A 25,037-nucleotide genomic window follows, 5' to 3' on the forward strand; every position below is an offset into this window, starting at 1 on the left:
CCTTAGGGTGAGACTGGTGATCAAGGGGAGAAAGGAGATTCTGGTCCACCAGGAGCAGCTGGTCCTCCGGGTTCCCGAGGCACCCTAGGGGAGGACGGAGCCAAGGGCAATGCAGTGAGTAGCTGCCGAACCCCCTCAAAAGCCATTCGGGAAATATATCTAACATGTTCTAATAGGACTGCTCTGGTCTCAGGGTCCTATTGGTCTCACCGGGGACCTTGGACAGCAAGGGGAGGCTGGGCCCAATGTGAGTGTACCCTCTCTTCCACATCCTCACCACCAGTGAATTCCATCCTCACAATCAGTCATTTTCATGCGGATAAATTTAATGCTGTCATGACGGTAAGACATTTGATGTTACTGTCAGGGTGTTGACGGCCTTCCTGGCTCCAAAGGAGACACCGGAGAGCCTGGAAAAGCTGTGAGTGTAAATCATACGTGTTATATAAAAAGAAAGATGGCTGATAGTATAACCTGTTTCTTCCTTCAATACTTCACAGGGACCACCAGGAGCAGCAGGAGAACCAGGACCATCAGGACCTCCAGGGAGAAGGGTGGATTTATTTTTTTGGACTCCAAATTTAAGTTGATACTAAAAATGAAACCCTCCAGATTCCAGGAGACACCAGATTGATAAGACTGATCTTCCTGGGCTCGGTGTCAACTTTATCATAAATTCCCTAAATCTTGGATACAGTTCTAACTCCTCAAACACCTACAGTATTCTTCTTGACTTGCTCTTAACTTTCCAAAGTCTTGGTCTTGACCTACCTTCACCCTAACACCTCAAAAACCTATTCTTGACGAGGTGTTACCCTCTCAAAGCCCGGGTCATGACTTTACCCAAACTTGTCATTCTTGTTTGACCCGATCCTAACTCGTGAAGTCTTGGTCTTGACCTGGTCTTACCTCCTCAGCAAAATTTTACACTGCCTAAAATGTCCCTCTTCAGGGCCACCTGGGGAAAGCCGGGAAAGACGGAAAGGGAGGTCTTAAAGGAGCTAAGGTAAGCGCAAAAAGTGGCTCTTGAATCACGACTTGGGAAAGTTCCCATCTTCTCCATGTGTCGTTGCTTTGTGTTTATTTTCAGGGTGCTCCTGGACTTGAGGGTCCAATAGGGAAAACGGGGCCAGTAGGTCGTCAAGGTCAACCCGGAAAGGCTGGTCCACAGGGTCTCAGAGGCATTCCTGGTCCTGCTGTAAGTCAGCTGATCAAGAGAAACATTTGTACAATTGCGAAGTGTCTGGATCATTTTTTTCTTTTTTTGTCAGGGTGAGCAAGGCTTAACTGGACCATCAGGCCAGACGGGTCCACCCGGCCCTATGGTAAGATTGCTGAGCTCACACGTCTCAGGACGTCATTCGGTTTTTGGATTGTTTCAAAATATCTTTCAGGGTCCACCAGGATTAGTCGGGCTAAAGGGAGAACACGGAAAAATTGGAGACAAGGTGGCTTCAGGATTAACGGCGCACGTCCACAAACAGTTCTTGTGAACTCCACATGACTTGTGCCATATGTGCAGGGTCACGGTGGCCTCATAGGTTTGATCGGACCCCCAGGGGACATCGGAGAGAAGGGGGACCGAGGGCTGCCGGGAAACCAGGGACTATTGGGTCCCAAAGGAGATGAGGTATTGAAAGCATGATCTCAAACATCCCAAATACAAAACCCGGTTGGCCATTCAGGCAAAGGTCTACTTGACCAATGCGAACTTAAATTGACAGAACTCAACCTTGGACTTGGCATAGTGGACTCAGCTTGTCGTCTCGAGACCAAAACTGTGAACATCAACATTTTAAAACAGTTACCAGATTAAGAATTGGTCCACCTGTGTTGGTTTTGACCATGAACTCTTGGTCTAAACTTTTCAAAATTTTAGTCTTGACTCAATTCCTCAAAGTATTGATCCGTACTGAGTCTAATTGCAGTTCATCTCAACTTGGTCGAAACTCCTCAAAGTCTTCGTGTTTACTTGGTCTTAGTCTTGATCTTGAAGTTACTTGATGGTGATTGACTTTGCTGCTTCCTTTATCTTTAATTCCAGGGACCTGTTGGCCCCCCAGGTCCTCACGGCCTGCCAGGCCCTACGGGTCTCTCTGTGAGTACAATTCTTTGATTCGGTTATGCATTACGGGCTACAGTGGTGGAACAACCGCCTGTCTCCTTGTCCTTTGCAGGGTGCTATCGGTATAAAGGGTTCTAAAGGAAATCCAGTAAGAGTCGACACTAAGTTGACAGTTTCATAAATACCCGCACTGAACTAATGAGTGGTGTGAACCTAGGGTCCGACTGGACCCAGAGGAGACACTGGACCCGCAGGACCGCCAGGACCCCCCGTGAGTACTGAACATTGGCTCAATAAACACTTTGAGAATTGCAAGTGGACCGTCTCTTAGGGACTCCCGGCCGTGCCACCACTGCCGGAACGGGCGCGGCAAAGACGGACTCACCTTCTGGACGGTGCAGTTCTGGAAGGGGACGACGAGATGGTGGATGGAGGCGAGGAGGACGAGGAGTGGATTCAGGGGGATCAGGCGGACGCATGGACCGACGAAAAGAATGAGGGCCAAGGCATGGAGGAGGTGTTCGCCTCACTGTCCTCCATGAAAGTGGAGGTGGAGGGCCTGCGCACCCCCCAGGGGACCTATCACAGCCCGGCCCGCTCCTGCAAGGAGCTCTGGCTACTCAGTCCAGAACTTCCTAACGGTACTTCCGCATCATCTGTTCAGCTATGTGTCTAAGTCCATGACACAAAATCAGACTTAAGTCTCCAATATTAGGTGTCCATCGATTTGGGACTGCATATTTGGGACTTGCTTTGCTCAAACTTGAACTGACTTATACTGGAGCTTCATGACTTAAGAAGTCACATTCTGCAAAAAAACAACCAAAACTAAGAGAACCTACAAAAAAAAGAAACATACACAGTCAAAAGGTTGATGCGAATAAATAAGAGAAATTGTCGAAAACACAACTCAAAGAGATAGATGAAAACACAGAGGAGGAGGATGCCGTCTCAGAAATAATATTTGGGTACTTGAGTTCGTCACTACAGATCAAGAAATAGTACACGTGACGTGCCTGGAAAGAGAAGTATTGTACACATTTGCAGGCTCCGGAAAAACTGTACCTGCCCCACTCAAAGTAATAAGGTTGGGCTTGTGGTTCCCTTTCCTTGCTGAGGAAACACAAGCCTTTTCTGTCTATACCGTAGCACACGGTGCTAGAACTGAAGCATATCGAAACTTGGCGGAAATGTGTCGTTGTGGTGAAGCCTCCCCGTGTCCCTCCAGGTGAGTACTGGATCGACCCCAATCAGGGCTGCCACCGAGACTCCTTCAAGGTGTTTTGCAACTTCACTGCTCATGGTGAGACGTGTCTCTACCCAGACAAGAAGTTTCAGTCGGTGAGCCCACTGCATCTTAAAAAAAACCACGTAATGGCTTCTAAAGTCTAAGCTACAAGTTGAACTTTGCGTTTGCCATCAGGTGAAGCTGGCCGGGTGGAAAGGGGAGAAGCCTGGCACCTGGTACAGTAAATTTCGAAAAGGAAAAGAGGTACACGGTGATGTTTATGGATGTTTCAAACATACCGTCGAGATACATCACCCAAACAAACCTCCTTGACACCAGTTACTACCTTTCCCATTAGCTAGGACTTTAGAGGCATCTTATTGTGCATCTTAGCACAAAATGGTTCATTTCGTCACAAATAAAACGCCGGAGCTCGCAAAATGAGTAAAAAAAACGCTGGAGATCGCACATGATGGCGGCCTTAAAAGTACGTTCGAGACAACTGGATTAAAGTTATGGTTGAATACTCTGAGATCGCCACAATAGCACTGTTGCTATTCCCGACATCTTGCCTGTGTGAGGCGGGGGTTTTCTGCGGCAACGGCGACTAAAACAAAATTACGAAGTAGACTGGACATTAAACCACACACTTGAGGTGTCATTGTCTCCTATTACCCCGAGATGGGACCGTCTGGTTGCAGAAAATCAAGCTCGGGGCTGTGGTGAGTCGTCATTTTCGTGCACTTTGAATTTGCGTTGTATCGTATTTTGAAGGCATTAAACATTACCATAGTGATCAGAGTGTTGCGGCCAGATTACACGCTCCTTGTGTTTATGATTAGATTTCAAAAACACCACCGTTTTCATGCAGCTCATACCATATTATTTTGTTGTATTATTTCCGCCACACCTTAAATGCCGGTCCCTGAAAATATTGTCTGACATAAAACCGGTCTGGGGGGCAAAAAAGGTTGGGGACCCCTGATGTAGGGTACGGCGTGAGTATGAGGGTTATGCCGCCCCTGCTGATTCAGCCTGAAAACGTCTCCTCTTTTTTTCGGCTCTCAGTTCTCGTACTCGGGCGTGGGCGGCGTTGAGGTGCACGTGGTGCAAATGAACTTCCTGAGGCTGCTGAGCGTGACGGCCAGGCAGATGTTTACCTACCACTGCCTCAATTCTGCCGCCTGGCTGAACGGTGACACCGGCGCTCACCACTTGGCGCTGCGCTTTCGCGGCAGTGGCGGTGAGGAGTTGACGCACAGTAACGCGCATTACATCCGCGCCCTCTATGACGGCTGTCAGGTGAGCGAGAAAGGCGCCAATCCTCCTTGTCCATATCTCTCTGTCCTCTGCATCTTTCACTCCAACTCCAGCCATCTGCAGTCAGACGTCTGCCAGCCTTCCTCTTTGTCTTCTCCCTCCCAATTTATCCACTGTCACTCGTCTGCATATGTTCAGAGCATATCTGTCTGGCTTCTCTAGCTTTGGTTTCAAACATTCTAATCTGTGCTGTCCATTACCCTTTTCCCACTGAAACTAGCGGATAGTAGTGATCCGTGGCGACACGCAACCAATTGGCATATTGTCCCTTTCCCATTGATCAACAGAAGGCGATTCTGCGTCTGGTCACGTCACCACGCTGTGATTGCGTAGATGATAGCGCGACAGATTTCTTGGTGGTAAACAAAGCAACTGGAAGCGAGTGTTCTTTCTTTTATCGCACGGTCCCAGATACTTGCCGCTGAACCTCCTCTTCCCGACGGATGAAAAGAAGCTGGCGAATCTCGTCGTCTCTCCAATGCTGCGTGCGACATGTTGACCGATATTGTGCGGGTATGGCGGATTGCTACCAACAGCTTAAGGGGTGATCTCCGAGCTTTGTTGTGGGGACGTGCTATATATGAGGCCGATGGCACGCGATGTTATGACGCATCACGTACCGCCCTATGTCATCACGTAATTACCAGGCAGTGTCAGGCTTTCAAACTGCAAGCGATACGGAGCGGAGGCGATCACAACCCACCTCGCATGGCGTGCTGGCGGACATGGATCGACACTGGCCAGTGAGCCTTTCCCACTGCCCAAAAATGCATGTTTACCCGTGGTTTTGCGGCAGTGGGAAAGGGGTACGTGTGATGATCTTATCGTCTTGGTCACTCCCAAAAAGAATCTTAGCATCTTCAACTCTGCCGCCTCCAGCTGTGTCTTCTGCTGTCTGGTCATGGTTAGTCTCAAAACTTGTGATAAGAAAATGAAGCTTCAAGATGTTTCACGAACCAGTTGTTGTGTTTATTGACTCTTCTAGATGGCACGCTTTGTTCACCATCGATTTGAAAGCACACTGACTTGCCTTTTCTTAAATCTAAATGTCTTTCTTTACAGTGACAGTGTCATCTAGAGGAGACAAAAAAAAATACAACTGGTTCATGAAGCACCTTGAAACTTCATTTCCCCATCACTCCTTAAAACTCTATATTGTATTCCTCCCCTAGCTTTGTCCTTTGCAAGTTCTGCCCTCTCCTGGTTTGTCCTCTGCTAGCTTTGTTTTCTTCTAGTTTTGTTCTAGTCTTTGCTGTCCTCTGATCAGCTACACCCTGATCCTCGTCACTCCCAAAGAGAACCTAAGCATCTTCATCTTGGCCACCTCCAGCTCTGTCTCTTGTCTTCTGGTCATTGCTGCCCACTGCAAACGATGCAGTGTGACTGGTCTCACTGGCTTTGTCTCTACTAGCTTCGTCCCACTCTGTGCTGTCCGTCTGAGTAGCTACTTTGCTGATCCTGGTCCATTCTTGTCACTCCCAAAGAGATTTTCAGCATTTTTATCTCTGGAACTTCCGCAGCACTGTCCAACACATTTTCTTCCTCCCTCCCAGTACTCTTTTATTTATCTCTCTTCCACACTTCCCAAGCTTCTGAGCATTTGATCCCAATGTACTTCGATGACCCCAAAAATAACCATTGTGCCATGGTGTTTTTTCTGTCCCAGACGCGCTCGGGACAAGAAAGGACGGTGTTGGAAATAGACGCCCCCCAGTCCAACACGTTGCCCATCGTCGATGTGGCGGTGAGCGACTTTGGCAACACAGGCCAAAAGTTCGGCTTCCAGGTCGGGCCTGTCTGCTTCGGCGGTTAAACCTTCGGGACGGCATGGGACGGAACTGAAAAAAAGAGCAAAACTGACAGACTCTTTTAACGTGCAGGGAAAAGCAAAACAAACTACTTCCAAGACTCCGAGCAGGTGCCTCACCATATTTATATCTTATTGCTTACTAATTAGGCAGCACGGTGGACTAGTGGTTAGCACGTCTGCCTCGCAGCTCTGAAGGTTTGGGGTTCGAATCTGAGCTCCTGCCTTCCTGTGTGGAGTGGGTTTTATCCGGTTTCGTCCCACATTCCAAAAATGTGCATGGTAGTAGCTTCATTGAAGACACAAAATTATCTATGAGTGGCAATGGTTATTTGTCTCTGAGTGTCCTACGATTCCAATCCAGGGCGTACGCTGCCTCTCGCCCAAAGCCAGCTGGGATAGGCTCCAGATCACTCACCACCACACAATGAGGACAAACACAAGCGAAAAATGGATGATGCCTGATTGTCGCCTACACATGCTGCTGCTTTGCCACTACACAAAAGTGCAAAAATACTTGAATGGTCGCAATTTGCTCAAATTTACCCACCAAAAACCTCATTGCTGTTGATTATTAGCATTAGCTTTAGCCACGTTGTTATGCTTATTTGTGTGGTTGTGATGTCGTCATGGTGCTGTTGTCTACAAAGGGAAACGGAGGAAGTGCATTTTTTTTCTTTTTTTTTTTTAATGAGAAGTTTGACATTGTTTGTACTGGGTAGTGACTTAATAATAATAATAAAAAAAGGTACATAACGTACATTTGAATATTAAATATCCTCCCTCATTTGTCCGCAACCACAAAAAATAGCACCTTCTCAAAAACTGCTGTCAAAAAATAGCTCGAGGATATTTATATTTACTTTCCCCCCTGGAGGAGGCCAGATTTTGGAATGATAGTTTGGGGAGTAGTAACCCTATAAATACCATGATGTTTCCAGAAAAAGAGTAAATTGTGCTGCATACTGGAAATGGTAAATTGTTGAATATTTTCCCATTTTGCAGGCTAATATAAAAGCAGCTAAAATTAAATGATATTTTGCTCATTTTTAGCGGTTAAAAAATGACAAATGGCAATTTTAAGATAAAGAACAAAATAAAAAAATTACATTAAAAATAATTTCAAGGAGTATTTGCTTATTTGTATTATTACATTCTGAGATCAAACAATGATCGATGGCAACATTGATTTGTATGTATTCGGTTTTCATCTTTTCCTAGTGTCAGAAAACTGCACGCTTTGAATGGGCGGAAAGTAGAGAGAGCACGACTGGACAAGCATTGTTATGAATGAGTACACATTGAAATATTTTTTATTGGGCCCTCATATGGCTTAAGCCTTGGCAATAGCATTGATTTGTAAGCATCCCTATTTTTTGCAGTTTCAAAAAAACAGGAAAATATGTGACATGTTGCTGAATGCTTTGAATTGGAGAAACATAGCGCCCTCTGGTGCACAAAGCTAAAAACTAATCTGAACAACTTCAAATTGTTGATTATTTTCGTTTATCCCTCAGATGGCTTCATGATTGCTGGCAACATTGATCTTCATAATGTCAGTAAAGACAGTAAAAAGTGTACCCCGTTGCTGCATTCTTTAAATGGGATTTAAGTAGTGCCCTCTGGTGGACAAATGGAAAAATAGTCATTCAAATTGTTATTATTATTATTGTTATTGTTATTCATTGGTAGGAACCTTGATTTTTGTTATACTTTTTCCATAGCAGCATACAAAACTGTCAAAAGGCGTGAGATTCTTTGAATGGGCAAGAGTAGCACCATCTGGTGGACGAATACCTTTGAAAGTAAATCTTTTGATTTTGGATCTGGATCGTATGCAACAATTTTCTCTCGATTTTTTTAACGGTCAGATGAAACACAACTCAAAATATCGCTGCATGCTTTGAATGGGGGGAACAGTGCCATCTAGAGGACAGAAAAAATGTATAAATTGTGCCCTGAGATGTCTCAAAGATTGGAAGAGACATTTTCAGTGTTCTTTTGTTCTTTGGCGATGTCTGAAAACTAAAAAAAAAAAGGAAAAAAATCGTGCAGGCTTTAAATGGATTAAAAGTAGTGCCATCTGGTGGACAAAAAAATAAATGCTTGAAAGGCAAGCAAATTATCCCAAGTGTTTTTAGTTCGTTTTTTTTTTTGTGTGTGTAGCTTTACTTTGTTTTTAAACGCTAATTTAAACAACACAGTGCTGTGCTAAAATATTTTGAAAACAAATATCAGCTGGCAGATTCCAATTACATTCATTCGGCACATCCAAAATGGCCCTTAAGTGTTTTTGTTTTTTTTAAACATTTTGCACTGTCCCAGCTGACTTCAATTTTACCTCACACACACACACACACACACACACACACACACACACACACACACACACACAGCCTGTATATATGCTTTGCCCCAGAGGGATGCCGTAGGGGAGGGTTTTTTTTTTTTTTTTTGGTTTTGTTTTGTTTTTTGGAGAAGTTGAGCAAATGTTTGAATGGAGTTTCATTTCAACAGTGAATCCTCATGACGTTTACATAACATCAGCCCTGCTTACTGCACAGACTCTCATCCCGCTGTATTTGGAGCAAGACAATACTTCCATCCAAACCTGATTTGCATCACTTCATAGAAACACAGTCTTTCATTTATTTTCCCTTGTCATTTACATGTGTGCATTTTTTAAATAGAAAGGAAGGCAAATGTGGAAAAATTAAAACATGTCAAACAAATAATTGTTGCCAAAAGTGCTTGTATATGCTTTTATTCAGGCAGGTTCGGGTTCAACATGAAACCTGAAGATAGCGTTGGGGAAAAGAGGGTCATGACCAGGAATGTAGTTGCTTGTTCTGCTAACCTACGACTGTTATTCCCCACCACTGCGCTTTGTGTTCAAGGGCTCTATTTTAATGACCCGGCAAATATCCGGAGAAGCCCTAAATCTGGACGGACAGGTGTCAGACCAATGTTGGCATCTTTGCAGTTGCGCGCAAGCCGGCACGTTGAAAACAATCAAACAAACAAACAAACAAAGAAAAACAGGCAGTGTGCGGTGTTGTGGGCGTGAACATGGCCGACTCCATTCAAAGCCAATCTCAGCGGCTCCTCTTATTTCCTTTGAAAGTAGCACACTCACATCTCGCATGGAAAACGAACAGTAATCTGTGCGTACAACATAAGTAGGTGCTCTCAGTGCATGAGCTAGTGATAAGCGCTGGCGACTTAGATACGTTGGCGGATGTCGTCCCGTGCCATAGCTGCATGCCAACCAATGGGATGTTTTAAAAACACAATTATTCAGCTTTGAGGCCTGCTGTTGTGACATTTATGAGGGCTCAGAATCTCTCCATCTGGGCTCCGATCAACTTCACCAAACCACAGAATAATTCACACAACAACAGAAGGGAAGAGTAGAACAACGAAATAGAAACTTTTTGACGAGGTCGCAGTAGTGACGACCGCAACACTTTATTATTAATCATTTTCCCAATTTGACAAATTTACTTGCAGTAACCAAAAGATGGTCGTTCGTTCTCCTCCGTCACTTCCTGTCGTGCAAAGAGCACGCCATCTCTGACGAGTCTCCATCAAGATAGGTGGGTTGTACTTTATTTCCACCTGCAGGATTTCGGGTAAGGCATCTAGACGATTTGCATTCACCGCAGCCTGTTCATTCATCATTCATGACGTCTTAAGCACATCTGCAGCCCATCTAGCCGGTGACGCACTTGAGTGAACACAAGAAGTCTTTCTCGACTGTTCGGAGCCTATTTTCAGCCATACATTATAAATTGTTTGTCAAAGGTGACGCTTTAAATGGCACCTTATAGTGGAAGGAGCAGGCAATTTGAGGCTTATGGAGTTTTATTGCTTTTTTTTTTGTTGTTGTTGTTGTTTTGTACCTTCTTAAAGGGGAAGTCATGTCCAAAAAGAAAAGCTGTGCCCTTATTAGTCTAAACACGGTATTCTGAATACTATTGTGCTGGTGGTGGATAAATAATTCATTGGAAATCTGAAAACAGGTGAACCAGCCCCTTGAAAAGCTAACACCAAGAACTGTTTTCTGTCAGAAATTCGACACAAATCCGATTTGCGATTATATCGTAGAGAGCGACGCGCCCAAATCCCACATCATTTCGGAACACCAACCAAGGTGAGCAGAGCTCAGAAAGTTTATCAGTGGTCTGACGCCGCCCCCCCAAAAAAGGTGTTTTTCAAGTCAGGGTTCTCACACCATCATATGACAATAGCAAAGAGCAGCTTTCTACATCTTCATCAAATTGGCGCTTATTTCCACAACTGTAACATTGAGTTTTGTTTGTTCTAACTGCATTTTACAGCCTATTTTACGTTTCCCCTCCTCCAACACACCTGATTCGAATGATCAGGATCAATATTTTGCAAGGCTTCTGATGATCCTGATTATTTGAATCAGGTGTGTTGGAGAGGGGGACATCTCAAATAGGCAAGATGGGGGCTCTCGAGGACCGGACTACGAAATATACATGTAAGTTGAGGGGTTCGTAGGTTTTTAGTGGATAGCTGTACTTTAAGAAAGGTCAAAAGGAGAGATGGAATCCTTTGAACGCAGCTTTGATTCTTTCAACGTCTGCTCCGCAACTCCCGAACGAACTAGAACACACATTCTAACGGCTTCTCAAACACTTCCTGGTTTCCTTCAGCCAATCAGACAATATCAACATAAACTTCTTTAAGCAATTATTGTACGGAATAAAACCTAGGTAACTGTTACACAAAAGAATATAATGCTCAGATATTAAAAGAAAATAATCATTTTACATAAGCTCACATATATTTCATCGAGAGAGTTCAACTGTCACTGGCGCAACTATCGTTTTCAATTGGCTGCTCTGTCAACTAAAATCTGTAATATTTGTTTGGGTTCATAATTTTATGAATGCACATTTGTCTCATTATAAACGTTAATATTTGTGATTCTCTTTTAAATCTTTTCTCATTACTATGTGCAATATTTCCTGCAAGATCACTTCCGGTTTAGGCTGACGTATGCCGAATGGCGCGAAGGAAACAGAGAGAGAGAGAGAGAGAGAGAGAGAGAGAGAGATCTGCATTTTCAATTTCTTTACAGTCGGTTTACAAGGTACAGACGGTATGTTATCGGTGTTCACTCATTTGATGTTGTGTCAAACAGATTATTGTAATGTTGATTGTTCATGTTTGGAATGTCTTTTTAGTTTTCGCGGTGTTTCATCATGAAAGCGAAATAAACGATTATGGACATCAGTACGAGGCATTGTTCTTGACCATAGTAGATACAGCGACGCTAATTAACATGTCTGGCATTTCTTTGCTGAACTTAACCTTCTGTCTTTCATTTATCTTCGAGTTTTGTTGAATTTGCTTATGTTTCGGCAAAACAGCTTTTCGCTATTAGCGGGCCGGCCCAGTCCGTGGATGTACACGGTGGTCAATGGTCATTAATGGCTTCGTGGTTCTAAACTTCCACAAATGATTCCCAAATTCTTTAGTTGATGACTTGGGTGGATGACACTCAGAAAAAAAAAAATCTTCCATAATTTGTATGTACGACCACTGTTACTGTCGTAGAGTTGAACTGAGGACATCCTGATCAACAATCGAGCGGAGTCCAGCGCTTGGCTAACACACCCAGATCCCTTCAGTGGAAGTCCCACACCAATCATACAAATGAGATGGCAGGAGACACATTTATGACCACAAGGTGGGACTGTTGCACTTGGAAAAAAAAAAGCACCACAATGTAAGCAGCATCACGCCACAGAGAGCAGCGAGGATGCTGATCAGTTCCCAGCATCTCTCTCTCTCTCTCTCTCTCTCTCTCTCTCTCTCTCTCTCTCTCTCTTGCTCTCTTTTCTCTTTCTCACTCACCCAGGCAATCAATCAATACGTGGTCAGGAAGCAGAGCGACGAGGCGGACTGCAGTGGACAGGAAGGAGGACAAGGACAAAAGAGAGGGAAAGGAAAAAGAGGACACACGGTTTTGATTGTGTGCGTGTGCTTTTTTTGACGTCATCTCAGGTTGGAGGAGGAGGGATGCAAGAGAGCGAAGGCGAACGCGAGAAAGAGCTCCTCACAACATCTTGGAAGCATCCTCACATGGCCATGACAGGATTTTTAATCACCGGGGAGACTTGATGTTGGGAAGCAACCAGCGCACGTTTTCGTTCTTTTTTTTTTTGAGGTGGGGGGGGATGTCAACAGTTTAATTAAGGAGCTAATACGTGCGTGAAGATGAGTGTGCCTATGCTGAAGATCGGCGCCATGCTGAGCACCATGGCCATGGTCACCAACTGGATGTCCCAGACGCTGCCCTCGCTGGTGGGACTTAACGGCACCACCGTTGGCGTCTCCCCCGATGGCACACACGAACGCATCGTCAGCGTATGTACCCTTCACATTATCACGTACACGCACACACTTTGAGGGTTTTGTAATGTGATGTCAGCTGAAGTTGTCACCTGAGGAATTGAGTCTCAAAAAGTCCCCGGAAGATTCAAGCAAAGTTCTCTTTCTCACTCACCCAGGCAATCAATCAATACGTGGTCAGGAAGCAGAGCGACGAGGCGGACTGCAGTGGACAGGAAGGAGGACAAGGACAAAAGAGAGGGAAAGGAAAAAGAGGACACACGGTTTTGATTGTGTGCGTGTGCTTTTTTTGACGTCATCTCAGGTTGGAGGAGGAGGGATGCAAGAGAGCGAAGGCGAACGCGAGAAAGAGCTCCTCACAACATCTTGGAAGCATCCTCACATGGCCATGACAGGATTTTTAATCACCGGGGAGACTTGATGTTGGGAAGCAACCAGCGCACGTTTTCGTTCTTTTTTTTTTTGAGGTGGGGGGGGATGTCAACAGTTTAATTAAGGAGCTAATACGTGCGTGAAGATGAGTGTGCCTATGCTGAAGATCGGCGCCATGCTGAGCACCATGGCCATGGTCACCAACTGGATGTCCCAGACGCTGCCCTCGCTGGTGGGACTTAACGGCACCACCGTTGGCGTCTCCCCCGATGGCACACACGAACGCATCGTCAGCGTATGTACCCTTCACATTATCACGTACACGCACACACTTTGAGGGTTTTGTAATGTGATGTCAGCTGAAGTTGTCACCTGAGGAATTGAGTCTCAAAAAGTCCCCGGAAGATTCAAGCAAAGTGGCAGGTCGAAACATTAGGTACACCCTCTAAATCAGACCCATTGTGAGAGTTGAAGCAAAAACTCGTCTTGGCGCACCGAAGCTCAGTCTTGACGCCACATTTTGAAGGTCTTGGAATTTTGACAATTATGATTATTATTGGGCTAATACTCATTCCGATTATTGGCAGGATGAAAATATATGACTAAAATGACTTGTTTCATAGTCTGAAAATGCTCACAACAATAATAATAGGAATTAGAGGCAGATCCTTTGACTTTTTAGCAATGCTTTAGTGTTTGTTTGACTTTCTAACAGAAATAGGCAAAAATGTTCATCTTATGTTTTAATGACTTAATGTGTTGTTGTCTTTTTTAATCTCAAATCGGCTGATGAAAATCGTCCGTCCGATGAATCAGTCAGACCATCGTCTTGTATCCGTCTCGGACAGGCTAGTCGACCGGTCGAGACCACTGCCAATCTGTTACTTCATTATTCAGATCATTTGGATGAAGCGCTTGGTCAAACGACAAACTCCTTCAATTCATTGTGTCGCAAGTTTTCTTAGGCATTGATATGTTGCACGCAGCGCAAACAAAGCATTCGGGCAGTGCGTTTGTGGAATAAGAATTAAATAAGCAGTAAAATCTTACCTGTTTTCATCCATCACAGACGGGGGCCATTTTGTCTTTTGCTGTCGACTGAAAATGACATCACAGTGCCTCGGGGCATATTTGGCGAACGTCACGTGACGGAAAATGCCACGTCACCTCCTAAGTCATCTTTTTTATTTTATTATTCTTATTCTTTTGTTTGTTTGTTTTACAGATCCATTATTTTGGCTAGTCCACGTGTGTGTGTGTGTGTGTGTGTGTGTGTGTGTGTGTGTGTGTGTGTGTGTGTGTGTGTGTGTGCGCGCTAATTATACAAATTATTGACCAATGAAAGTCACAACTTTGGAGGTACTAGGACTCCGCCCAATCCTTGGAAAAATAACCACCGTTTTGAAAGGCAACACTGGTGATTTATTTTTTATTTTTTTCAATGGAGGTTGAATGCATTTCAACACGCGCGCGCGCGCGCACACATGCATACACCTCTTTGTTTGTGCGACCAGGGGTGATATTTTCTCTTTGGGAAGGCTGGCTCTCCGTGGGGCTTCTGGCCATTTGTTACCGTGGCAACAGCAAACCTTGGAAAGCCCTGGAGTTGATGTCAACGCGTGCACGCGGACACAATGGCTCGCGCACAAACGGATGCCGATGTCAGAGGTTCAGCGAGGCTGCTTGGAGACGCGTGGCATTGAGATGGCAACCAGTGGTTGTGTTCTTCTCTTGGCATCACGAACGGTGAACACGCTACCGAGCCAGTCATTGCTTCCCGCATGTAATGATTTGACACCTCGGCCGGCCAATGACTGCGTCCCATTTCCGTTCCCAGGTGCAAGCTCAATGCAAACTCTGCTGCGGTCAAATTGGGGGCGCGCGGGTTTTTTCCAAAAGTGTCCGAATGTGCACGCGGGTTCTTCAGAGGTTGATGAAGCAGTCAAAGGCAAGATGGGGGATCGCCGTTGACGTTTTCAGCGCGTGTGATTGTGTGCGCAGGGTTTGTATCCGGGCTCGGAGGAGGCTTGGCAGGTGTACAGCACCGCGTCGGACCCGGACGGCCGCTGCGTGTGCGCCGTGGTGGCTCCTGCCCGCAACCTCTGCAAGCGGGACCATCGCGGTCGTCAACTCAGCCTGCTGACTCAACAGGTGGGCGCGCGGGTGCGCATGCCGGGCCGCACACAAAAAATGAACAACTTTGGGAATGTAAACCAACAAACGCAAGAAGGAGAGCAGCGTTTGTCCCAAGCTGGGGAGACCAGTGGAAAACACACACACACAAACCAATGCACTCAAGCAACATGAGTTTGTAATGTCATAGTTGGAGATTGCGAATGTGTTTCTGCGAGAAATGTGCACTCAATAATTCATCGCAGCTGTCATAAGTGAGAGTCGGCAGGCAGCCCTCTCGACAGGCTCGCATACATTTAAAAATAAATAAATAAAATACCGGACACACCCTCACTTCAGCACACGTGCAAGAATTACGTCACAAACCCGATATAGCCGAACCCAATCTGCTTTTTCCTCACCCAACGTATCCATTTGGGCCAAGAGGAAAGACCCTCCCGTTCCTTGACTTAAGTTGAGAGTCGTCAATGAACCTCGATGATAAACACTTACATAGGGGCCATGGTTTCATCATCAAAGATCATTTTGACTTTTCTGTGATCGTACGCACGTGGTGAAGACTTGAAATGATGTTTGACGTTCACATAGATTATCTGAATCTTGGAAAATCCAGCAGGCTTTTTTTTTTTGTGGAAATATAAAAGACACTAAGTCGGAACCTTCCATGTCTTCGTTACCAAGATGTGCGCATCAGTGAGGGATTTTATTTTTCCGACCGTTGCCAGTATGAATTTGCACTCTTGATTACTCATCAATACCGTGTGCCGATATAACTTTTGATCATCAAATTTCCACCACATTCTTTCTTCTGACGCACGTGACGATTGGCTAATGCGTTCAACTGCCACCGCGGTGCGCCACCTATTGGCAAAAAGGACTTTTTTTTTTTTGCCTTGCCTTAAGTATCAGTGGCCGGTATCGGCAGCCTTCACGAGTACCCATTGTCTTCACATTAAGCCGATATCGGCACGGTACTGGTACTTGCCCATCCCTGATGTTTGGTTTGGAAAAAGTGCACGTTGGGATGTGTCAAAGACTCTTCCCGGTTTTTGATGTTGAGAACCTAACATGTTGAGGGTCAAAGCAAAATTTGCTGTACGCTTGTTCCCAATAACCCACTGCAATGCATTTTGGTGACTAACATGACATTCAAGGGTATTTGACAAACAAAGCAGTTTTCATTTTGTTCCTTCAGCGAAGCTCAACGGCACTTTAAATGGTCTTTCATGTTTCCAAAAAAATAGATGCCGAATTTGTCAAGGAGACTTTTTAAGTTTTGCCCTTGAGGTTTCGTTTGCTTCGTCCCGCTTGAGGTTCGAAAACGGACAGATGGACGGTGAACTGTACTGTCGTTGTTGTTGTTGCGCTTCAGGTACAGAACGTGAGTCAGTCCGTGGAGGGGGTCCACCTGCGGACCTCCAGGGACCTGCGACACTTTCGCGAGTCGGAGCCGCTGCTGCGGGGCGTGGACGGACGCCTGCACTCGTACGCCAGCAGTCCTCGCACGCTCACGTCCAAGGGTCTGCAGGTACGGGCGCGCGCGTGCACACGCGACCGCCAGCTCGGCCGTGAACACATTGATTTCATGCGGGGGGGCTCAAGTAGCGTGTGGATGCTGTCGCCGTGCCGACACCTGCATCGCTGCACTAAGTAAAAGATTGAGAGCGCTGCATGGCAGAAAGAAAAACGATACCAATCCGAAGGGGAGGAAGGGGAAATTGTATTATTGATGTTGGCTTACAAAACCGAAGCAGAGGGGAGGATAGGCGGGGGGTTTGGGTTGGGGTTTTTTTGCACATCAGCTGGCTCACCGAAGGGCCTAATTTGTCTTGGATCTTTTCTGAAAACATTCATTTCAGTATCTGCGATGTTTGACGACAAGATGGACGCTCGGTTTGTTGAAGACGAAAATGCATCGATGAGCTTTGTTAAAAGTGTGTCTACAAGGTTTTGTAACCTTAAGGTCATTAGAGACTGTGTCTTTGATGCTTTACGGAAAGATGTACATCATCTTAGTTGAAGACGAAACCGATTTTGACCTTTTCTGAAAATAGTTACGTGAATTTTCCCGACGAAACTGTCTCATGTTGACGTAAGCTTCATTGTGTTGGGTTTGTGAAAGACGCTAAATTGTTGTTTTGGGGTTTTTTTGCATTCATTGAAGACATTAAAACGTCAGCCATGTTTTTTAACGAAAACGGGTTTTGTGCACATCAGAGACGATTTAGTTGTCATCATTCCGAACATCCATCTTGTCATCAACATCAAGGCAGTTTTGATTTTTCAGCCACCTTCTTCACTTTGTCGAAGGCTCCATTTTGTGTGATTTTGCCCGAAAGCCCAACTTTGATGCAGCTTGGCTCTGTCAAACGTTTGTTGGGCTTTCCTTTGTCTTGGTTAGCTTTCACTCATCAGTTTTGCAGCTCACTCTTCCGGATGGTTCCCTGCTCAGATGCGTGAGCTGCTTTCTGTGAGCCTGCAGAGTTAAAACGCTTTTTTTAGGACACGAGGCATCATCTCTTCCCCTTTTTTTTTTTTTTTCTTTCTTCCCACGTCACCTGTGAGGGCCCAAAAAGCAGAGAGGACGATAAAAGCGCTCCCTCTGCTTTGGTTTCACAAGTCAATGTTGGTATGGAAATTTCACATTTATCCTCATTTTCAACTTTGACAAGCACAAAACAGAAGTTGGGTTCGATGGAGGCCATTGTTCCCCACTTCTCAGGCGTTGCGAGGAAACAACCGTCATTTGGCATCCGAATCAAGAAACGTCTGCACCTATTGACTAAGGTTGGGGGGCGTGGGGGGTTGATGCTCGCTATTGGTGTGACATCTTGTGGGCTTCCTGTGGAAAGGAAAAAAAAAAAACAGAACGAAAGCAAAAGCAGCACTCGATTTGACTTGCTAATGCCTCCTCCTCCTCTTCCTCATCTTCATCTGACTGCGCCTGCGGCCAACCTTTTCTAATTCCTTCCTTTCAATCCGGAACCCCCGCAGAGAGGAAACCCACACCCCAACTCCGCCCGCCCCCCTACTGTGTTGCTAAAAATAGCTTGTGGTTATTGATTATTTAAGTTAGTGAATAGAAATACAGGATGCAGCGTCTCCGCTTCCCGGTGTCATGATGAGCTTCTTTTCCAATGTCTTTAAAACCAAGTGAGCGCGTCTCGTGTCTTCGATGAACCAACAACAACAACAAATGATTTTTTATTTTCAAAAAGGTCCTCGGTTTTGCAGCCATCAAAAAATTTAGAACCTTTGACGAACCTACCGCACGTTGTTGTCAATATCGGAGACAAAGTTGCGTTTTTGGCAAACCTAATGTGGGGATTCTTGTGGACATCCAAGATGATTTTGTCTTCCCCAAAAGCCCGAGCACAGGCGTTCCCATAAATGTCCAAGGCAATTTTGTCAAAGACAATTTTGCGTAATCTGCGACCATCTTTTTGGAAACGGCAAAGACAATCAATTCTGCTCAGTGATGCGAATGTGTTTTTGGAAATCTCAAAAACAATTCAGGGTCTCTGATAGCCGTGGGTAGCCTCGAGGTGAACATCAAAGAAAATTTTGCATTTTTGCCAAACCCGTTTCTTAGCAATAAAGAGATCCCCCCCCCCCCAAAAAAAAAATAAATTAATAGATTTTTTGTTTGTTTGTTTTTGGGGTATATATTTTTTCAGATTACAAGAACAAAGTCCTATTTTGGGCAAGTCATTTGAAGATTTTTTTTTTTTAAACATTAGCAGTTCGACCCAGGCTTTCCCTCGACTTTTGGTGTTTGTACTTGAAGTCAGTGCAGTGCTGGGAACAGCTCTGCGGCTGTGTAGCGTCTTAGAAAAGAGGCGTGTGAAAAAATAGAAGCGCTTTTCTCCCACGGACATAATCTGGCTGCCACTGAAGTGCCACTTCAAACCACACAGCGTCGGAAAATAAACCTTTTTTATTTTATTTTTTTTGCCCATCGAGTGTGAGAAGATTATCCCCTCACGTTGGTTCGTTCGAGAAACAACCAGCCGAGGGGCTTCGCTCTATTTGTCCTGGATTTTTTTTTTTTTTTTGGGCAAGTTTTTCAAAGATTCTTGATGGGTGACATCGATTCCAAATTCCAAAACAAGCTGCCCCTCGAAACTAACCCTCTGAGCACCCTACGCTGAAGTTTAAACCGAGACCTAACCCCCAAACCTCGAAACAACTTCTGACAAAAAACGAGATTGGACACGGCGTCCACAAGTGAAATGTGAGCATTACAAACATGGTGAAGCTGCACTTAGGTGCTATGCTGCGCGCAAATAAAAGAAGCTGCAACAGAAGCGAAGTCATGCTAACCGTCTGCTTGTCGCCGCCGCTCAGGAGCTGAAGGGTCAGGTGACCCAGCTTCAGCCCCTTCTGTCCACGGCAGATCAGTACCGGTCCGACGTGCGGACGCTGGCTGCCCTGCGAGGCGAATTGCTCAACCTGTCGGCGGTCCTGACGGCCATGCAGGAGGAGGTGGGAGCATACGACTACGAGGAGCTTCAGAGGCGAGTCCTGCTGCTGGAGACCCGACTGCACAGCTGCATGAACAAGCTAGGTCCGCTACAAATTTACCGGTACTCTTTACGTATCATCGTCAAAACCTTTCTTTCTGACACAGTTTGTCAAATTGCGCCCGCTATTGTGGAGGGGGGCTTACTCAATGTCAGATTTTCTTTTGCTATATATCGGTGGGTGGTATCGGCAGCCTCCACGAGTACCCGTTCCCTAAAAATAAGGCCAGTAATGTCCCGATACCGGAACCTGCTATCGGTACTCACCCATCCCTAATTTATAGCTGAAGATATTAAGAGTAGTATCGAATTATTTTTCCGTTATTAGCAAAACGTTTTTTTATCGAATTTTTGCATCACTAACCAGAACATCCCTCCCAAACGTCAAATTTTATTGAGTTACTTTATTTGACAGTTTTTCTGTGTTGCCTTCAAACCAAAGCGAGTTCTCTCTTTTTGCATGTGCTCGGCGGGCAGGTTGCGGTCGCCTGACAGCCGTCAACGGTCCCATCACCGTGCGGGCGTCGGGGTCCCGCTTCGGCTCCTGGATGACTGACGCCATGATTCCCAGCTCTGACAGCAGGGTGACTCTTCCGCTCTACCCCGTGTGTGTGTGTGTGTGTGTGTGTGTGTGTGTGTGTGTGTGCGCGTGCGTGCGTTGGTCTGTATTGGGTGGGTCACAAGTGAACCCGGCGTTGAAATCTTGCATTGTTGTGCCTGCGGTTGAGGTGTGGGCCATGGACGGCTTCTACCGCGGCCGGCGCGTGTTGGAGTACCGCACGATGGCCGACTTCACCAAGGGCCAGAACTTTGTGCAGCACCTGCTGCCGCACGCCTGGGCCGGCACGGGCCACGTGGTCTACAACGGCTCGCTCTACTACAACAAGCACCAGAGCAACATCCTGGTAGGCCAAAAACACAAACGTTCACATGCACACAATTTGGGGTGTGGGGGCACATATTTAATCATTTTCATTCTAGTTGATATATTGTGTCAATTTTTAAAATGTTTGCCAATTATTGATGAACTGGAAACTAATTATTTCGTTACGGTTTTTGAAGAAGGTCCCCCCCAAGAGTAATATAATGCAAACTCTTTGGTGTGTGTGTGTGTGTGTGTGTGTGTGTGTGTGTGTGTGTGTGTGTGTGTGTGCGTGTGTGTGTGTGTGTGTGCATATGTGCGCGCGTGTTGTAGGTGCAATACCACTTCCGCTCTCGCAGCGTGCTGCTGCAGCGTAGCCTTAGCGGCGCGGGCTACAACAACACCTTCCCGTACAGCTGGGGGGGGTCCTCCGACATTGACCTCATGGCCGACGAGACGGGCCTGTGGGCCGTTTATACATCCATACTCAACGCTGGAAACATCGTAGTAATGACAAAACTAACAATCGCACTTGGAGCCGTTAGCATTGATTATGACAAATTGGTGTAATTGGCTAACGTTGGCATTCAACGGAGATGTTCGCTCAACAATGATCTCCTCTGCGCTCAGGTGAGCCGCCTGTGTCCCCGCTCGCTGGACATACTACGTAGCTGGTCCACGGGCTTCCCGAAACGCAGCGCGGGCGAGGCCTTCATGATCTGCGGCGTCCTCTACGTTACCAACTCGCACCTGGCCGGAGCCAAGGTCCACTTTGCCTACAACACCAATACGTCCACGTACGAGTACACGGACGTGCCATTCCACAATCTCTACTCACACATCAGCATGATGGACTACAACCCCAGAGAGAGGGCGCTCTACACCTGGAACAATGGTCACCAGGTGCTCTACAACGTCACGCTCTTTCACGTCATACGCACCGACGGGTAGACCACGTTAGACGAGACTGGAGATGAGTCACGCACACGGTCGGCTTTGTGGTGGATGTGTCGAGTCCGCATGGTTTCTTCCTTCAATAAACATCAATAAACTTCATGCGTCGCTTCTTCCACGTTAGCATTAACGAGCATGAGGAACTGACCGTCTCACTTAAGTTAGCGTTAGCTGACTTACATAAGCATTCGTTGGAGTCGTTTGTTAAGACAATGTTGTAACTGGTGAATCTTCACCGGAGTTGCCAGGTAAGCAAATTGACATAGCTTGCTCACATTAGCATTTGTCACAATTGTTGACGTTCACGTTTGCAAGATAGCGGAACTAGAACTACCTGCTTCCGTATCTAAGAATCACGGGAAATGTAGTCCAACCAGCCGAACGCTCGAGTCTGACCCAATGCGAGCTGAGGTTTCTGGGTGCACGTTTCCAATGTTACAATCTGGGACCTTGAGGTAAACGACAGAAGGCTTCCAATAGCACCCGCAACCGAGTAAAAATACTCTAAATTTGTTCGCTAGTGGGTTGCAATTGTTATCATTCATTGTAGTTATTTAGTACATTGAAATTTGCTAACATTAGCATTCATCATCGTTAGCGTTCGCAGAGCGTGCCTGTTAAGTGAAATCTCGTTGCACAAATGTGTCATGACAATAAAGGCAATTCAATAGTTCAGTAGTCAGAGTTGTTAATTAGCAGATTATAACTATTAGCGTTCAATGCTGTTATGGTGGCTTGGAACTGGCTAAATGTAACATTCATTTGAGTTTTTGGGGCTGGGATTCATGCTAACTGGAACTTCTAACAATACAATTGAAAGCTTTATTTTGTTGAATGAGGGTTTTTTTTTTTCCTCCGCACTGACTTCTTAATTATTGACGGCGACCACCTGAAATGTTATTTTGGCTCAACTCAACCTTGGCATCTGTATCACTTTCACCATCTCATTTATTCATCTCCTCGTATATCCGCTGGCTTTTGGTCCCGCTGGTCAGGTAGCCGGCTGCTAAATAATGCAACTGCATTAAAAGAGACTGCCTGTGCAGCGAGGTGAAATCATGGCGAAACCAAAGGGAAGGTGTTCATTGTACAAAACACACAAGAGTAACTTATGTTTAATGAGTGGCCGAGGCTCCTTTTAATATTTAATAACAAGCAGAGAGCACCACCTTGTCGAAGCTATTTATAGCCTTCGGAGCAAGCCAGCAGCCAATTAAAGTCGAACACCCACGCTCCCTCGCGGCCTGAAGTGAAAGATGTCGTTTTTACACAAAAGGGCGATTCATCCATTCAAATATTTTTAATGTATTTTATGATCATTATTTTACCTACATTTATTTTTAAAACGATTCTCGTTAAAGTATGACGAGGAAAAAAAACTCAAATAGAGTAAAAGGAACAGTAAACTACACCAAATAAAAATGAAATTAAACTCAAAGTGAAACTGCTCGGCCCGGAAGTCATTCTGAACTGTTGTACAAATTAGGTGGAAAAAAAACCTAAATGAATATACAAGTAACCACTGCCAAAACTAAATATAGTAAAAAGAACTGTTAACGACAGCAACTACTTTTTATGCTTTTTTCCAATCTCGTTCTTAAAATCTAGCCAATCACACGCCCTCTCTCGTGTATGTTAACGAGGTAGGCGGAGACTTTCAAATCCCCCTTTGGCGACGTGCTCTGATTTGCGTGACGCCAGTTCGGATTTGCTGACGCGTACTTTCACCCGTACGGAGCTTGTGTGCGTCCGTGCGTGCGTGTAGCCAGATTGTGTCTCAGTCGGACACACGAGAAATGGGGGTTTGGTCAGGAAGAGACACACAGGTCCCTTGGAGAGCTTGTTCGTGCGTGTGCGCGCACTCTTGGTTTATCTTGGGAGCAGAATTGTGTGTGTGTGCGCGCGTGTGTTTGGGACACGAAGTCGGCCAAGCCGAGCGCGTGTTTTGACAATCACACCGGCTCACCAAAAGACACTCATGCATAAAAAAATGAGCGCCTCATCTCATAAACACACACGCATTTCACTGGCTAATTGCGTGTTTGTTTGCGACACTGTCTTTGCTTTCCTTTCCCGTGTCCTTCTTTCCCGCTCTCTCATTACCGAGCCTGTCCTTTCCTGTCTCTTTCATTTGCTATTTGACCTTCCTCCTTCCTTAGGTCCTTTCCTGTCACCTCCTTTACCTTTTCGTTTTTGCTTTCACTTCCTGCTTTCCTTTCTTTTCCTCCCCTTTCCTTTTATGTCTCCTCTCTTCTTGTCCTTCCTTCTTTATGTGACTTTTTCTCCTTTCTCCCGCTTTTCCTTGTTTCCTCTTGAATTCCGTATCTCCTTTTCTGTTGCTTTCTGGTGATGTGTTGGGTTTGGCGGCCGAGAGCCTGAGGAGCATAACAAGAGGACGCTGCAGGCTTGTGGGAAAGGAAAGGAAGAAGATTGTCCCCTTCTATCGATCTGGTAATCCTCTTTTTTCTGTTGCTCCACGGGAGAAATAAAAAAAAAAAAGTCATCTCAATCGGCCGCTGAACAAGAAAGACTTGGATGAAGCGGGAGGGATATCAAGGAGAAAAGGGAAACCCCGTCATCTAGTGGTTTAGAGAGGGTACTGCACTAAGGTGATGCGACAACTTGCTGATTTGAGCAGTTCGAGAATGCACCCTGCCTCTTCGCTCTCTTTCTCTCTGTGTGTCGTACGTTCTGACACCGTCCGACAAGAGCCGACCCCTCATCAGAATGATGAAAAGACGGGCGGAGCAGGGAGTGATGGATGCCCACATCACCGTGGCAACAGGGTCAAACACGTGAAGGGCAACCTCGGTTCAAAGGGTCCCCTCCGAATGTCCTGACCTGTGACCCGGCAGCTCGGCCGGACGAAGCTCCAGAGCAAGACGACCGCTTACCCACTATAATGCCAAAAGGTAAGCAGAGCTGCAGTGTGAGCGTGGATTACGTGAGCAACAGTCACTTCTAACAATAGAGTCCTGCCTTGAGATATATGAGTTGGATTTGCTGTATCTCAAATCCGCTTTCCCTTAAAAGCGTGCAGTCATGACATCGTTCATCAAAAGTAAAGAAGTACATTGACAGTGAATTCATTGTGGCTCCTCCTGTAGTTTGGGACCAGTGGGGGGCAGTAGGATGGAAGGGCAGTTTCGCTCTAAACGGAAGTGACTCAGTAATCTGCAGTCATTTTTGGCGCGGGATTAAAACGATATCCCCGTGAGTGTTGTCAGATTGTCTGTCTACATGTGTTGATGTCAAATCTCCATTTCTGAGAACTACAATTGTCCGTCCAGTTTTCTGTTGTTTTTTTTTAACTTGAAGCTAGCAAGGAAAAAAAAAGTGTGCTTCTTCAAAATCTATTTGTTGTTTGGAATGTCTTTCTCTTTTGG

General features: G+C 45.6%; 2 protein-coding genes across 6 annotated transcripts in view; both read left to right on the forward strand.

Moving 5' to 3' along the window:
- LOC109511253 (collagen alpha-1(XI) chain-like) overlaps positions 1–8,712 on the forward strand; it is a 34,129-nt gene extending 25,417 nt beyond the window's left edge. For both annotated transcript variants that reach the window (XM_019862166.1, XM_019862165.1), the window contains 17 exons: positions 7–114; positions 194–247; positions 368–421; positions 501–554; positions 953–1,006; positions 1,091–1,198; positions 1,272–1,325; positions 1,395–1,448; positions 1,523–1,630; positions 2,045–2,098; positions 2,178–2,213; positions 2,283–2,336; positions 2,397–2,706; positions 3,294–3,406; positions 3,489–3,557; positions 4,362–4,595; positions 6,280–8,712. In XM_019862166.1, coding sequence (XP_019717725.1) covers positions 7–114; positions 194–247; positions 368–421; positions 501–554; positions 953–1,006; positions 1,091–1,198; positions 1,272–1,325; positions 1,395–1,448; positions 1,523–1,630; positions 2,045–2,098; positions 2,178–2,213; positions 2,283–2,336; positions 2,397–2,706; positions 3,294–3,406; positions 3,489–3,557; positions 4,362–4,595; positions 6,280–6,426 — 1,665 coding nt within the window. In that variant the 3' untranslated portion in view covers positions 6,427–8,712. The remainder of the gene's footprint in view (positions 1–6; positions 115–193; positions 248–367; positions 422–500; positions 555–952; positions 1,007–1,090; positions 1,199–1,271; positions 1,326–1,394; positions 1,449–1,522; positions 1,631–2,044; positions 2,099–2,177; positions 2,214–2,282; positions 2,337–2,396; positions 2,707–3,293; positions 3,407–3,488; positions 3,558–4,361; positions 4,596–6,279) is intronic.
- A 2,226-nt stretch (positions 8,713–10,938) lies between these two features.
- Positions 10,939–21,753, forward strand: LOC109511280 (noelin-2-like). Of its 4 annotated transcripts, none has more exons than XM_019862246.1 (10): positions 10,939–11,551; positions 12,010–12,142; positions 12,314–12,822; positions 15,181–15,330; positions 16,685–16,840; positions 19,660–19,879; positions 20,313–20,419; positions 20,564–20,740; positions 21,031–21,204; positions 21,328–21,753. In XM_019862246.1, exons 3-10 carry the CDS (start codon positions 12,673–12,675, stop codon positions 21,646–21,648), a joined length of 1,455 nt encoding a protein of 484 aa, XP_019717805.1. In that variant the 5' UTR covers positions 10,939–11,551; positions 12,010–12,142; positions 12,314–12,672; the 3' UTR covers positions 21,649–21,753. The 4 variants fall into 4 exon arrangements, with proteins under 4 accessions (XP_019717805.1, XP_019717807.1, XP_019717806.1 ...); XM_019862248.1 differs by having other exon boundaries at positions 10,939–11,542; XM_019862247.1 differs by lacking the exons at positions 10,939–11,551; positions 12,010–12,142; positions 12,314–12,822 and adding an exon at positions 12,953–13,474.
- Positions 21,754–25,037: the final 3,284 nt, after the last annotated feature.

Source organism: Hippocampus comes, unplaced genomic scaffold, assembly GCF_001891065.2.
Source record: "Hippocampus comes isolate QL1 unplaced genomic scaffold, H_comes_QL1_v1.1 scaffold7, whole genome shotgun sequence".
NCBI lineage: Eukaryota > Metazoa > Chordata > Actinopteri > Syngnathiformes > Syngnathidae > Hippocampus > Hippocampus comes.

What these genes read in the sequence shown, in the direction of transcription:
- LOC109511280 (XM_019862246.1), top strand. Translation starts at nt 12,673, where the DNA reads ATGAGTGTGCCTATGCTGAAGATCGGCGCCATGCTGAGCACCATGGCC. An exon ending in TCAGCCTGCTGACTCAACAG is followed by an intron (nt 15,331 to 16,684) that starts GTGGGCGCGCGG and finishes GTTGCGCTTCAG; the next exon opens with GTACAGAACGTGAGTCAGTC. An exon ending in TCAACGCTGGAAACATCGTA is followed by an intron (nt 21,205 to 21,327) that starts GTAATGACAAAA and finishes CTCTGCGCTCAG; the next exon opens with GTGAGCCGCCTGTGTCCCCG.